Raw genomic sequence first — 14,782 nt, forward strand, 5'->3', positions numbered from 1 at the left:
TTAATGCCTCTGAGCATGTATGTTGCTGCCTCTCTCTAGGCATTTGGATGCCTACCTCTCACTTAAGCCCAGAGAAATTAATAAACCAGGATAGACAGGTTTTTGGCTGCCTCTGTTGTGCTCAGAGGCTGCCTCACTGGGCCCCTCAGGCACATTCTCAGAAGACAGCTGAGGAAACGGAGCTCCCTCATAACTTTTAGCCCAAAGACTAGGGTACTTGCCTGGGATGTGGAATACCCCTGGGTTCAAATCCCTTCTCCCCCTCATGGGGATGGGGGACTTGAACCCAGGGTATTCCACATCCCAATGAGTACTCTAACCACCAGGCTACAACTGATGAGGGATGTCAACCTCCTCTCCACCTATGAACTGCTAGCAGCAATAGTTGCCTCTGTCTGAGAGTGGTGGGTCTTATCAGACATCCATCTCATTGGCATCTCCCACTTGATAGCTTAGATGGCTCCCTCTATAGCATATTGTTTTTTTGTGAAACACAGTATAAGGTGCCTAAATATCCCTTTTCACTGTATAGGAGCCTAGGTACCTAAATCAGGCTTTGTGATTTAGTGATTTTCTAGGAGCCTAGAAGCCAGGTGGTATGACTCTCGGTGTCACAAAGCTTAACATATTTTGTGCATCTGGCCCTCAGATCCTAATCTTAAGATTATTTGCTGAGTCTGTGTGCAGGTTTCTCTTGAAAGAAAACAGTTTTTGAAGAGCACCTACATGGAAGAACAAAACAACCCTACCTCCTCCCCACAAGATCTTTTATAGAAGGAACCCAACAGCGGAGCCCAGTCATCTTCAAACAATCCTGTAATATGTATTGGAACTGTACAAAATAAGTATCAAGCATCATAAATGAAGCATCAAGATGAAACCCAAGGCTTTTTTTACCTCAAAATACCTGAAAATAACTTATGCAGTCACAATGATGTATATGTAATTAAACTAAGGGTAAATACAGTAGCAATGTATATTATTTATCCTTCATGATAGGGGAAAAGAGCTTGAAGCACTTAGAATAATGTGCGAACAGAGTGATGGATATTCACCTAGATATACTTTATTGTTCTTTTTCTTCCTCAGACTCAAGCCTGGACAAGACTGTCATAAATCAGAATTCTCATCTTCTAGCCAGATCAACCACCAGACAACTATCACAGAAAAGAGGAAGAGGAATAATGGATATAGAGATGTGCAGCGTCTTAGGGCTGACCCTGCTACACTCCAAAGCTGACAAATACTTTTTCATTTTTAATATGTAACTATTTCAATTTATAAAACAAAACAGTTTGTGTTTAAGTTCTCAATCTAAATGCTTGATATTCCATTTTACCATGACTGAGTTTTTATGTAGTAAAACGTCTTTTTCCAGGCTATCTGCTCCTATTTTTTATGCCTGATGATGTTGTATCTTCCCTTTTTAAAGTCAATGGCATTCCAATGGCTTCACTGAACACTGGATTAGGCCATAAAAAAACTATACAGGTCAAATAAATCGAAATGAATGAAAGTGGGATTAGCAGCAGGACCCATCAATTCAGGAGGCAATATCTTAGAAGGCAAATTGACCTGCAGGAATACATTAGCTAGTTCCTGTCCGACCTTGCAGCGGAATAAACCTAGAAAAGTCTACAATCCAATTACCATTGATATTGTACCCAAATACAATTAATCTCTTGTCATTATACTATTGTTGCACTTCTAAAGGAAATAAATTACATTTAATGCCTAAACTGATGGCCGCACTCCATACACTAGGATCACAGTAAAAAAAAAATGAATGAGAACATTTTACAGATATTATTCAAAAGAGTGTTACTATAATTATTTTGACCAACATGCCCATAGCTCCCTGTGTTTCACTTGAAATGATCACATTTTATGATTCTAGGAGCTATAAAGCAATCATATAAATACACATTTTCAAAGAATCATGCACGCACACACACAGATGTGTGAGGGCACATATTCCTCTGTGCACATGGGATTGTATTTATTTTCGGACACTCTTAAACATACCCGAACAGGCTAATAATTCAAATAGAACTTTGTGTAGTCAAGGTCTGGGATTTTGCGTAGATTATCTGGGATTGTGTAGTCATTCTGGAATTTTGAGAAAAGCTCTATGGCTTTCTAGCCCATTTTTTCCTCCCTGAGTAATTGCAGCTCACAGTAACATCTAATCACTTTTTGCAGCCCCTGCAAGGAATACTGAAGGAGGGACTTGCACACAATGACATAACCAAAGAGGGGATTAGTGGCATGAACCCTCTGTGACAGATATGGCAATTTCTATATTGCCTATATCCTGGTGTCATAACCAGATAGCTAAGGGTTAATGTCTCTTTCACCTAAAAAAAAAGTAACCTGAAGCACCTGACCAGAGGACCAATCAGGAAACCAGACTTTTTCAGATCTGGGTGGAGGGAAGTTTGTGTCTGAGTTCTTTGTCTTCTGCCTGTATTCTCTCGGCTATGAGAAGTGATTTTTTTCTGTCTCCTGCTCTCTAATCTTCTGTTTCCCAGTTGTAAGTACAAAAGATCAGATAGCAATTTCTATGGTTTTTTTGTATATACATGTCTATAGTTGCTGGAGTGCTTTGAATTGTATTCTTTTTGAATAAGGCTGTTTATTCATATTTCTTTTAAGCAATTGACCCTGTATTTGTCACCTTAATACAGAGAGACCATTTTTATGTACTTTTTCTTTTTATATAAAGCTTTCTTTTTAAGACCTGTTGGAGTTTTTCTTTAGTGGGGAACTCCAGGGAATTGAGTCTGTACTCACCAGGGAATTGGTGGGAGGAAGAAGTCAGGGGGAAATCTGTGTGTGTTAGATTTACTAGCCTGACTTTGCATTCCCTCTGGGTGAGGAGGGAAGAGAGATTAGCTCTCGGTACTTCTGTTTTCCAAGGCTGGAAACGGGGGAAGGTGGAATCCCTCTGTTTAGATTCACAGAGTTTGCTTCTGTTTATCTCTCCAGGAACCCAGGGAGGGAATACCTGGAAGGGAGAAGGGAAGGGAAATGGTTTATTCCCCTTTGTTATGAGACTCAAGGGATTTGGGTCTTGGGGTCCCCAGGGAAGATTTGGGGGGACCAGAGTGCCCCAAAACACTCTAATTTTTTGGGTGGTGGCAGCTTTCCAGGTCCAAGCTGGTAACTAAGCTTGGAGGTTTTCATGCTAACCCCCATATTTTGGATGCTAAGGTCCAAATCTGGGACTAGGTTATGATATGAGTGGCAGTGGTGAGATAGATAGAATCCAGAAGCCAGTAGGAATATTATATTTTTCTTTTCTCTGCTAGGGGCTTTTTAGCAGAGAGGGTTTGGTTTTAAAAGGAACCAGAGATAATTTTTTTTCCTCTGCTCTCTCTGGCAGTTGTGGCTTGCATATTAAGCAAGCAACCATTAAGTAACTATTAAGGGTCTTTTGTCACACAATAGCACTCCCATTAGGAGGCAATTAACAGCACTATACACATGCAAATAAAGTGGTTTTTCTGGTTTACTTTACATTTAAAAGATTAGCTAGAGGAAGAAAGGGAAAAAGGCACTGTTGCTAGGCAGACCCCAGGAGGCAACAGAGAACCTGCAGTTCAGACAACAAACACCGGAGGGCACCCCAACACAAGAAAACAGGATGTCACAAAAACCAGATGCAGTACAGCTCGAAGCAATGGAAAAACAGATAGAATTGCTCAGAACACAGATGGCCAGAGACGAGGCAACTCACAAACAAGAGATGGAAAGGCTATAAAAACAAGAAGCAGCCAAAAATTCAGCCCACCACAGAAAACTACAAGAAGAAGAAGTGGCCCAGAGTGCCCCAAAACACTCTAATTTTTTGGGTGGTGGCAGCTTTACCAGGTCCAAGCTGGTAACTAAGCTTGGAGGTTTTCATGCTAACCCCAATATTTTGGACGCTAAGGTCCAAATCTGGGACTAGGTTATGATACCCGGACAAACCTTATTGAATTAATTCAATTAAGTTTAAGTTTAAGTATCTTAGGAGTTCACTATATAAAAAATGAAATTATTTATGTATTATTGTGGGATTTTATGTAGCACGTCTAAGGAGGAGATCTGATTAACCTAAACCCTGGAAAGCGAACTCCTGGGTGGTTTCTTCACTAAAAAAAATAAAAAATCTGCACACAATATTTTAAAATTCTGCATATTTTATTTGTCAAAATAACACTATATAATCATTCCAGTTTCAATTATTTTGGTAATTTATTTCAAAATATCTGTTAGCAACTATGTCTGTAACAATATAGATACAAAAAAAATTCCCTCAGAAGTAGAAGTTAAAGAAACTCCTATGACAACCCAGTTCCTGTTTCTCCGTCCCCTCCTGCTCAGAGTCCAGATGGGGGACCAGACACTCACACCTCCTTCCCCCAGGAGCCCAGCTGCAGGGACCCCCCGCAGTCCAAACACTTGCACCCCTCCCCTCCAGAGTCCAGCTGTAGGCCCCCCTAGCTCAGACACTTGCACTCCCTACCTTTCCAGGGCCCAGGGATCAAGAGGGAAAAACAGCCTGATGGTGGGTCCCAGGCTTGTTTGGAATTTCCTGCACACTGCCTCCTTCCTTCAAGACATAGCTAGGAAACACAGATGCCCAGAACCCTCCAGCTGCCTCCCCTTCCACCAGGCAGTGTCTTCTATTTGTGAGCTGGGCTCTGCCAGGTCCAGCTGCCCCTAGTGGTGGCCAGCAGCTCTGCAACCCATTTTTGGGGGGTGGAGGTTGGTGGAAGAAAATTCTGCACAGAACATTAATTTCTGTACAAATTCTGCATTGTGTAGTGGCACAGAATTCCCCCAGGAGTAGAAGTATTATGAGCTTCAAAAGGGACCAGTTGAAACAATGTGAACTTTTAAAGTTAAGCAGGTTTCCCAGGAAATTTCCAGAGGGAGGTGTATGCAAATGTAAACCCTTTGGTTACACAAGAACTCAGCCTTTTGAAGCTTTGCCTTGAGGATCCTTCTGGCGCCCTGAACCTTTTGTCTGCTGACTACCTGTTACAGGAGGACAGATCAAAGACCCAAGCTGTTTAAAGCAGTGACTCAGATTCATAGTGGGGCTTGTTCTGAGCTAAGATAGTTATGAACTTGTAGCCACGGAGGGATGAGTGGGTGGGGGGAATGGGGGAGTGAATAGAGGGGAAAGGAAGGTTGAAGAGCTGTTCAACTGGCAGAGGCCTTGCTGGAGCTGGGGTGATTTTTGGTAAGCTTATTAACGTGTGTAGGTTCTTTTATTGTTCTCAATACTTTTACTCTGTAATGTTTTCATTTTAAGAATAGATGTGCTTGTTTAGAAATATTTGTATGGAAATTTAACTCTGGGCAGCCATGCTGTATATTGCCTCTGAGGAATGAAGGCAAAGCAGGCCAGCTGAAGCAAGTTTTCTTGCTGAGGAATTCACAGAGTAAACAGAGAACTCTGCAACCTGAAAATATCCTGGTCAAGAGGGAGAGAGATATGTGTATCTGTTCAATGGAGGTGACATCTGAGGAGCCGGGAACCTAAGCGGAAGCATAGACACCCTCTATGAAGTCTTGTTTGCTACTGGCATAAATTCCAGATAAAACAATCAGAACAACAGAAAATGATGAAGTATGAAATAAAGTGGGAATTAAGCCAACCGAGAACTCCTTCCTCAATTTGAACTGATTTGTCCACAGTCTTTATATGGAGAAAGATAACCCTGAACATTTTTTTGTGATGTCACAGTTCCAGAGTAATCTATGTCTCTGACCCCTCACTCATTCTCTCTGTGGGCAGAGACCAAGCCTCACAGGGACCAAGGTATAGCTACATTAGCCTAGCTGTGCCAGCATAATGTCCTAGTGTGTAAATACAACTAACATCAGCAGAAGAACTTTTTCTGAACTCCTCTCCACAGCCCACACCTCCTTGAACTAAGTTAGCTAGTTGACGGAAGCATTCTTCTGTGAACTTAACTCTGTCCACACTCGGGGTTAGGCTGGCATAGTTATGTCTGTCAGGCGTGTGTTTTTTTACATCACTGACCAATGTAGCTGTGTTGGCCTGACTTTTAAATCCTCAAATCATAGGACTGAAAGGGACCTTGAGAGATCATCTAGTCCAGTCCCATGCACTCATGGCAGAACTAAGTATTATTCAGACTGTCTCTGACAGGTATTTGTCTAATGTGCTCTGAAGCATCTCCAATTATGGAGATTCCACAACCTCCCTAGGCAATTTATTCCAATGCTTAACCACCCTGACAGTTAGGAACTTTTTCCTAATGTCCAACCTAAACCACCTCCTGCATTTTAAGCCCATTGCTTCTTGTCCTATCCTCAGAGGTTAAGAAGAACAATTCTTCTCCCTCCTCCTTATAACAACCTTTTATGTGTTTGAAAAAATTGGGTTTGTTTAGTCTGAGAAAGAGACGACTGAGATGGGACATGATAACACTTTTCAATCTTCCCTCATAGGTCATGTTTTCTAGACCTTTAATCATTTTTTGTTGCTCTTCTCTGGACTTTCTTCAATTTGTCCACACCTTTCCTGAAATGTGGCCCCCAGAACTGGATACAAAACTCCAGTTGAGGCCTAATCAGCGCAGAGTAAAGAAGAATTATTTCTTGTGTCTTGCTTATAACACTCCTGCTAATACATCCCAGAATGATGTTCGCTTTTTTTGCAACAGTGTTACACTGTTGACTCATATTTAGCTTGTGGTCCACTCTGACCCCTAGATCCTTTTCCGCAGTACTTCACCCTAGGCAGTCATTTCCCATTGTGCATGTGTGCAATGGATTGTTCCTTCCTACATGAAGTACTGTGCATTTGTCCTTACTGAATTTTATCCTGTAGACTAAGTAGACTAAGTCAAAGATACAGTCTGCTTCTCTCTCTCTCTCCAGTGTCTCTCTCTCCTTTCCCCTACCCATTTCCCCAGGCTGCTCTTTTTAATGGCTTTCAAGTTCTCTGTTTCAGTCTCCTGCTTGTAGATCCCGTGAGGTTAGAAGCTGGATCTTCACCTTCACACCTCCAAGGATCAGCCAGACTCCTGATTCCATACCGGTGGAGATAAACTTCAAAAGAATTAATATTTCCCTTGTCCATTTGAGTATCAGCAATGGGGTGAGTTTCAACCACTACTTGGTTGCCTGTGGAGGACTCCAGCAGGAATTAACTCTTAGAGTACATCTTCACTGCACAGCTAATCTGAGCATCTGAGCTACAAAAGAAGGAGCTAGTCGAATTCTATCCTTAGATATATCTCTGCAACTTAATTAACATCTATGGCATTACAAAGATGTCACCAAGTGCTGAATTTGGCTCTTTAATTCTCAAATAGAAAGTCAGCCCATGTGGACACACATCTTAAGAAAAGCCACTTCTTTTTGTTGCAAAACAGCGACATCCACTGGCAGCAACAGTTAAATACCTGGTTGCTCCAGTTAGGTTTTACTTGATAATTGTGTTGTTAATATATCTTTCTTAAAGAAAATGTATTATAGAAAATGTCATTTAGTGCAATTTCTTACCTGCTGCATCATCACTACTCTCTGAGTTTTCAGCATTTGTGGGACTATCTGTTCTTGGATTACTGGGGACGTAGCCTTCAGGAGGGAGACTTACTGTGTATAACCTTGGAAGCAGGATTTCATTTTCTCTACCTATAAGGCAGAAACAAAGTGTCTGTCTATTGATTTTGGCATAGATTTGCTCATACAAGTTTTTCACCCATGCATAGACACAATGGCAATAGGACATCTAGGAAAACTGGTCAAAAAGATAGAGAGCATTTCAAAGAAGGAGAATTGTCAAATTATTTTGTAAACAACTGGGATGAACAAACTACGGAGGTTAAATTTTGTGGTTGCTACAGAACAATCAGAGAGGATCCCGAAGTTATTCTGAAACGTGTTGTCCCTATTTTCAGAGCTTTCCTTCTTCTAAGCTTTGGCAGAAGTGACCCCCACAATGAGCCATTTTAGTTATATTTTTTTAAAACTGCCTTACTTCCTCCCCCTTTGAATGAAATGAACACTTTAAGTTTTTGTTAAAAAATAGATGGGAAGTAATAAATTCTTTCCCATCAGTAGAGACAATAATGAAGCAATAGGAACAAGTGAGGTTCTACTGCCCCCGTTTGGAGAGACTTCTCAGATGTGGCTGCGGCTCTGAAAGGTTCACAGAGAATCTGAAAACCACCATCAGGACAGGTCTGAATAGTTCCGTTCACAGTGGCAGTCTGGGTTGGCTCAGCTCTGTGCAGAACTGTGTGGGAGGAGAGTGCCCAGCAAGTCGCTGTTCTCTATTTACATATCTTTTATAGGAAAGATTTGTGGTGGTGGTGGTGTTGGCAGCACCTCTTAAAATAGCCACTTTACAGAATGGGAAGGTTAGCTTTGTTCAGCAGCTCATAAGAGCAGAGGACTGAAAGGACTGGGAAATGGGTGAGAGTGAGAAGCGGAGCTGTGGGTCAGTAACCATACAGCATCCCTGAGCTTCAATTGGAGGAAACCATTCCATTTCAATACACCGAGGGCTAGACTTGCATTTGTCCAAATGCCAAGTTTGGAGTGACTACAGGAGGAATTGTACTGAGGGTGGACAATCCTTCCCTGAGGTCCAGGAGGCTCAGGAAGTCGCACCACTGTTCTGAATGATACAATGTGTTCTCTCTACAGCCAGCTATCTCTGCAAACTGTGAGGGGCAGAACCAACGGCTCTACTTCTCTGTTCTTTTGGAGTGATTTGTGCCCTTAGGGTAAGAGACAGTGAAATGCAGACACTGCCAATGTGGTTGTCAGGTGCAGGGGATTTGGGTAAGGGAGAGTCTTTTCTCCCTGCAGCAGTCAGGGCTGTCACTATTGTTATGTAATGATGGTATTTTAACTACTTGGATATCTAGGAAAGGAACACATTGCTGAGGATGCACTTTTCCAAGATCAAATTGCTTTGATTAGGATATCAACCAGGTCAGCTGTTGGTTAGCTGAAAGGGAAGTACACAGATCGCTGAACCACGCAGTTGGTCGTGTCTCATATAAAATACTCTTTAAAAATAAAGAAACTTCAGTATGATTTGTGGTGCTATATCTCAGCAATAAGGACATTTCAGAGAGTTCAGGGTTTCAGAAAAGCTGTATCACAGTTCCATGCATCATCAGGATGCACCCATTTATTTCTGACAGCATGTTGGAAAATAATTTGCTTTTTTGAGCAAGCCAGAACATTTGATAGACACTGATTAAAATCTTTTCATTTTAAAGGCTCACAAAGGAAAACAAAGAAATCATGATATAAGATATAAACTAATTAATTATACACTCTGGAAAAAAAACAACCACCAAAATTAATTTTAAACTATTCTTCAATGAATTCATTTCATTACTCTGATGCCAAAATCTTGAACTGCCAGTACTTGGGGCTGATTTTTCTCCACCAGTGTTGATTAAGGATGAAGTGTTAATCAATGCTAGAATTAAAAAACAAGGACCTCTGAATGTTCTTAAATGTGTTACACTCTATTGAAAAATATCAATGTTTGCTAATTTTTCAGTGCAATTCTCTTGGATACTTTGGATTTGATTTTTACAAAAAAAATTTTAATACAAAATATTAAATATAATTTGCAAGGTCATTTTGAATTTCAATATTTTGACTCCAGAGTGCCACTACATAACAATAAGATTTCAGCACTTACAGTTACTGATAGATATGCAAGAAGAAAGACTAACATGTCTAATGGTTGAAGAAATTCCATTGAGTTAATTGTGATGACAGCTACTTCCTCATATTGATTTAAAGTAAACTGCAGCACCAACATCACAGGAATCTCAAACCTTTCTAGGAAAATATGCTTTTTTGTGAACCTGTATCACCAAATTCTCTCCAGGACAGCAATAATTTCTGTGACAAGGTAGACAAGTGATTAATTCAAGGGGTAATTTTAAATACTTGAAAAAAATTACCATATGCTTACTTGAGGTGTGTTTAAATTTGTACTCCTCCATCAAAAGTCTACAGCACAGGTGTCTACATCTTTTAACATGCACAGCATTTTAGATCTGGTCTAAACTAAAAGTTAGGTCGACCCTGGCTATGTCCCTCAGGGTGTGAAAAATTCATACTCCTGAATAACATAGTTAAGTTAACCTAACACCTGGTGAGACAAAGCTAGGCTGATTGAAGAATTCTTTCATTGACCTAGCTACCACCTCTTGAGGAGGTGGATTACCTATGCTGATGGGAGAGCCTTTCTGTTTGAGTAGGCAGTGTCTACATTAAAGCACTAGAGCGGTGCAGCTGTAGCTGTGCTGCTGTAGCATTTCGAGCGCAGGCAAACCCTCAGTCTTTGCTAACATTGTATAGGTAGATCACCTTTGCCTTTCCTATAGTTCCCTAAACCATTCACTACACTTCTAGCATCTGTAGCAACTGAGGCAGAGATCCTACAGACAATAACCTCATCCAATGAGCAACCCTGATTCTTCAGTATACATCATCCCTCCTGTTCACAGAATGAAGCAAGGGTCCCCTGGAAAAATATAGGATTTAGTTACATAACCAGAGACTGTTTCATAACACACATGCACAACAGTGTAGAATTATTATTGCATTGTTCATTTATATTAGACAATGTACAGAATAAAAACTAATTATATATTAACACACCAAAAATACATTGAAATATTAAGGTTGCAAAATCAAGCACTCAAAAGTAGGGCTCTACCAAATTCACAGCTATGAGAAAAGCATCACGGACCATGAAATCTGGCCTCCTCTTGTGAAATCTGATCTTGTGTGTGCTTTTACCGTATACTATACAGATTTCACTGGGGGGGAGGGGGCGGGGCATGACACCAGCATTTCTCAAACTGAGAGTCCTGACCCAAAAGGGAGTTACAGAGGGTGGCTGTATTGCCACACTTACTTCTGTGTTGCCTTCAGAGATGGGTGGCCAGAGAGTGCTGGCTATATTTTGCTAGGTGCCCAGCTCTGAAGGCGGCAGCCTGCCAGCAGCTGAACAGAAGTAAGGGTAGCAATACTATACCATGCCACCCTTACTTCTGTGCTGGGCAGCGGGAGAGTGGTGGCCACTGACTTAGGGCCCAGCTTTGTAGCAGCAGAGCAGAAGCAAGGGATGGCAATACCATACCATGCCATGCTTACCTCTGCGCTGCTGCTGGCGGAGGCTCTGCCTTCAGAGCTGGGATCCTGGCCAGCAGCCACCGCTCTCCAGCTGCCCAGCACTGAAGGCAGCGCTGCCACCAGCAGCAGTGCAGAAGTAAGGGTAGCAGTACTGCAACCCCCCTCTACAATAACTTTATGACTTCTCCCCTCTCCCCAACTCCTTTTTGGGTCAGGATCTCTACAATTAAGACACTGAGAAATTTCAGATTTACATAGCTGAAATAAGGAAATTTATGATCTTTAAAATCCTATGACCATGAAATTGACCAAAATGGACTGTGAATTTGGTAGGGCCCTACTCATAAGGTAGGAAGTGCTAGAATTAAAGGCAGCACAGGCAGAATTAAAGACTGTATCATCGCAACCATAATCACATGATCACATATTATTTTTTCCACAAGACTGGTGTCTCCTTCAATGCACAGGACTTGCTCTCAGGATCAGTCAGAGTTGTATGGTAAAGGAGACTGCCTCATTTGTTGTAGAAGTTGGAAGGTATGTAGTGAATGAAGCAGAAGACTGCAGAAAGAGAACGGAGCTTAAGGCTGTTGAATGCTACCTTGCAGAACTGGACTCTAACCCTGTCTTTGCTGAAGAGCTCCTGTGTGATGCCAGTCAAGCCCCATGAACCAAACTTTTCACAAGTGGTCACTAACTGTGTACAGTAACTCCACACTTAACATTGTAGTTATGTTCCTGAAAAAAATAGACTTTAATCGAAACGATGTTAAGCGAATCCAATTTCCCCATAAGAATTAATGTAAATAGGGAGGGGTTAGGTCCAGGGAAATTTTTTTCACCAGACAAAAACTATATATACACACATATATATATACACACACACACACACACTTTAAACAATTTAATACTGTTCACAGCTATGATGATTGTGAAGCTTGGCTGAGGTGGTGAAGTTAGAGGGTGGAAGAGGGTGTGATATTTCCCAGGGAATGCCTTGCTGCTAAATCAGTGGTTCTCAAACTTTCATACTGGTGATCCCTTTCACATAGCAAGTCTCTGAGTGCGACCCCCACATATAAATTAAAAATACTTTTTTATATAATTTACCACCATTATAAATGCTGGAGACCAAGCAGGGTTTGGGGTGGAGGTTGACAGCTTGCGACCTCCCCCCACCATGTAATAACCTCACGACCCCGTGAGGGGTCCTGACCCCCAGTTTGAGAACCCCTGTGCTAAATGATGAACTAGCACTCGGCTGAGCACTTAAGGGTTAATACATTGTTGTTAATATAGCCTCTCACACAAGGCAGCACAAACACGAGGGAGGGGAGACAGCATAGCAGACAGAGACAGACGCACACCTTATGTGTGGGGGAGAGAGAGAAATGCACACTGTCCCTTTAAGAAAGCTGACCCACTCTTCAGTGCACTGTCTTTTTAAGTGGATCAGGAAGTTGAGACCAGCGACTGCTGCCCCAAGCTCTCTCTGTCTGTGTCCCCACCCTGCTCTATATGGAGAAGGAGGAAGGAGCAGGGGTAGGGCGACACCCTGACATTAGCCTTCCTGCAAGCAGTGGACAAAGCAGGCAGCTGCCAAACAATGTTAGAAGGGAGCACTGCACAACTTTAAACGAGCATGTTCCCTAATTGATCAGCAACGTAACAATGAAACAATGTTAACCACGACGACTTTAGGTGAGGAGTTACTGTACACCTAATTTTATGCTTGTCCAGTCTGATGCCCTCGGATCTGATCTGCAGAAGTGCTCAGCACTCACAACTACATCTGACATCAATAGGAGCTGTGCTTTGAAAACATGAAGTGCTATAATGCTAAGTACTCTGAAAAGTCAGGTTGGTCCTAGGCATCTCATCTCAAGGTACCCAAAATTAGTGGACAATTTTAGCTTTAATCTCCCTGTGCCTCAGTTCCCCATCTGTAAAATGGGGATAATAATTCACCTCACAGGGATGCTGTGAAAATAAATTAACGGCTGAGAAACAGTCAGATATCATATTGATGAGTGCCATAAACCCATGACAATATTACTAATTCTGGCTTCATAGCAGGATTTGTATAGTATGCAGTAAATAAAGCATGAGGTTACGCACTGAATAACGTTCAAAACACAGTATTTAATGGCAGCTTATTAAGTGAGCATTGTCCATTCTGTACACTGAATGAAGCAGAGGTCCTGTGGAAAAAATAGTATGTGGACTTAGAATTAAAGACTATCATAATGCATAAGGCACAAGAGGGTCAAATTCAGGTTGCACAGACAACCTTAATTCTAACATTTCCCAGCCCTTGAGTGCTTGATTTTACAAACTTAATCTTCTTTTAACATAGTTTTTTGGTTTTGGTTTGGGGTAGTTTTTTTGGGAGGCATGTGTCTAATTTCCTACTTTTTTAAAAAAGCAAACCGAAAAGACAAATTCCATATGTGACATCATATTGACACCCACGTGGTTCATCAGCATATTTCACTTCTAACGGATAGTGTCCAATTCCTTTCACATTTATGTTAAAAGAAAAACTCATTTCCTTCAACAAAAGCAAAAATCAGGTGTAATGAGATCTGAAACAGAAAGGGTCTATAACATATATCATGGAAAATATGGAAATGGCACAAGTGCTTAATGACTTCTTTGTTACGGTTTTCACCAAGACGACTGGTGGTGTTTGGACATCTAACATAGTGACTGTCAGTGAAGATGAGGTAGGATGAGAAGAGGCTAAAACAGGGAAAGAACAAGTTAAAATTTACTTAGAAAAATTAGATGTCTTCAAGTAACCAGGGCCTGATGAAATGCATCCTAGAATACTCAAGGAGCTGACTGAGGAGATATTTGAGCCTTTAGCCATTATCTTTGAAAAGTCATGGAATATAGGAGAGATTCCAGAAGACTGGAAAATGTCAAATACAGTGCTAATCTATAGAAAGAGAAATAAGGACAACCTGGGGAATTACAGACCAATTAGCTTAACTTCTGTACCTGGAAAGATAATGGAGCAAATAATTAAGCAGTCAATTTGCAATCATCTAGAACAGGGGTTCCCAAACTTGGTTCGCCGCTTGCTCAGGGTAAGCCCCTGGCGGGTCACAAGACGCTTTGTTTACCTGAGCGTTCACAGGTACGGCCGCTCACAGCTCCCAGTGGCCATAGTTTGCCATTTCTGGCCAATGGAAGTTGTGAGAAGCAGTGACCCGGCCTGCATCACTTCCCGCAGCTCCCATTGGCTCAGAATGGTGAACCGCAGCCACTGGGAGCTGCGAGCAGCCGTATCTGTGAACGCTCAGGTAAACAAAGCATCTTGTGGCCCGCCAGGGGCTTACCCTGAGCAAGCCGCGAACCAAGTTTGGGAACCCCTGATCAAAGATAATAAGATGATAAGTGACAGTCAAAAACAAATCGTGTCAAATCAGCCTGATAGCTTTCTTTGACAGGGTAACAAGCCTTGTGGCTGGGGGGAAGCGGTAGACGTGGTATATCTTGATTTTAATAAAGCTTTTGATACTGTCTTCCATGACCTTCTCATAAACAAACTAGGGAAATGCAACCTAGACAGAGCTACTATAAGGTGGGTAGTTAACAGTGGGTCACAGTCATGCTGGAAGGACATAATGAG

The 14,782-nt window shown here is 41.7% G+C and overlaps 1 protein-coding gene across 5 annotated transcripts in view; it reads right to left on the minus strand.

The window, feature by feature from the left end:
- ERICH1 (glutamate rich 1) overlaps window positions 1-14,782 on the minus strand; it is a 123,058-nt gene that overhangs the window by 49,136 nt on the left and 59,140 nt on the right. For all 5 annotated transcript variants that reach the window (XR_003999497.1, XR_003999496.1, XR_003999494.1 and 2 more), the window contains exon 3: window positions 7,531-7,662. Coding sequence is in view for 1 of the 5 variants with exons in the window: in XM_030555543.1 (XP_030411403.1) it covers window positions 7,531-7,662 (132 nt within the window). In the remaining 4 variants the exon portion in view is untranslated. The remainder of the gene's footprint in view (window positions 1-7,530; window positions 7,663-14,782) is intronic.

Source organism: Gopherus evgoodei, chromosome 3 (genome assembly GCF_007399415.2).
Source record: "Gopherus evgoodei ecotype Sinaloan lineage chromosome 3, rGopEvg1_v1.p, whole genome shotgun sequence".
NCBI lineage: Eukaryota > Metazoa > Chordata > Testudines > Testudinidae > Gopherus > Gopherus evgoodei.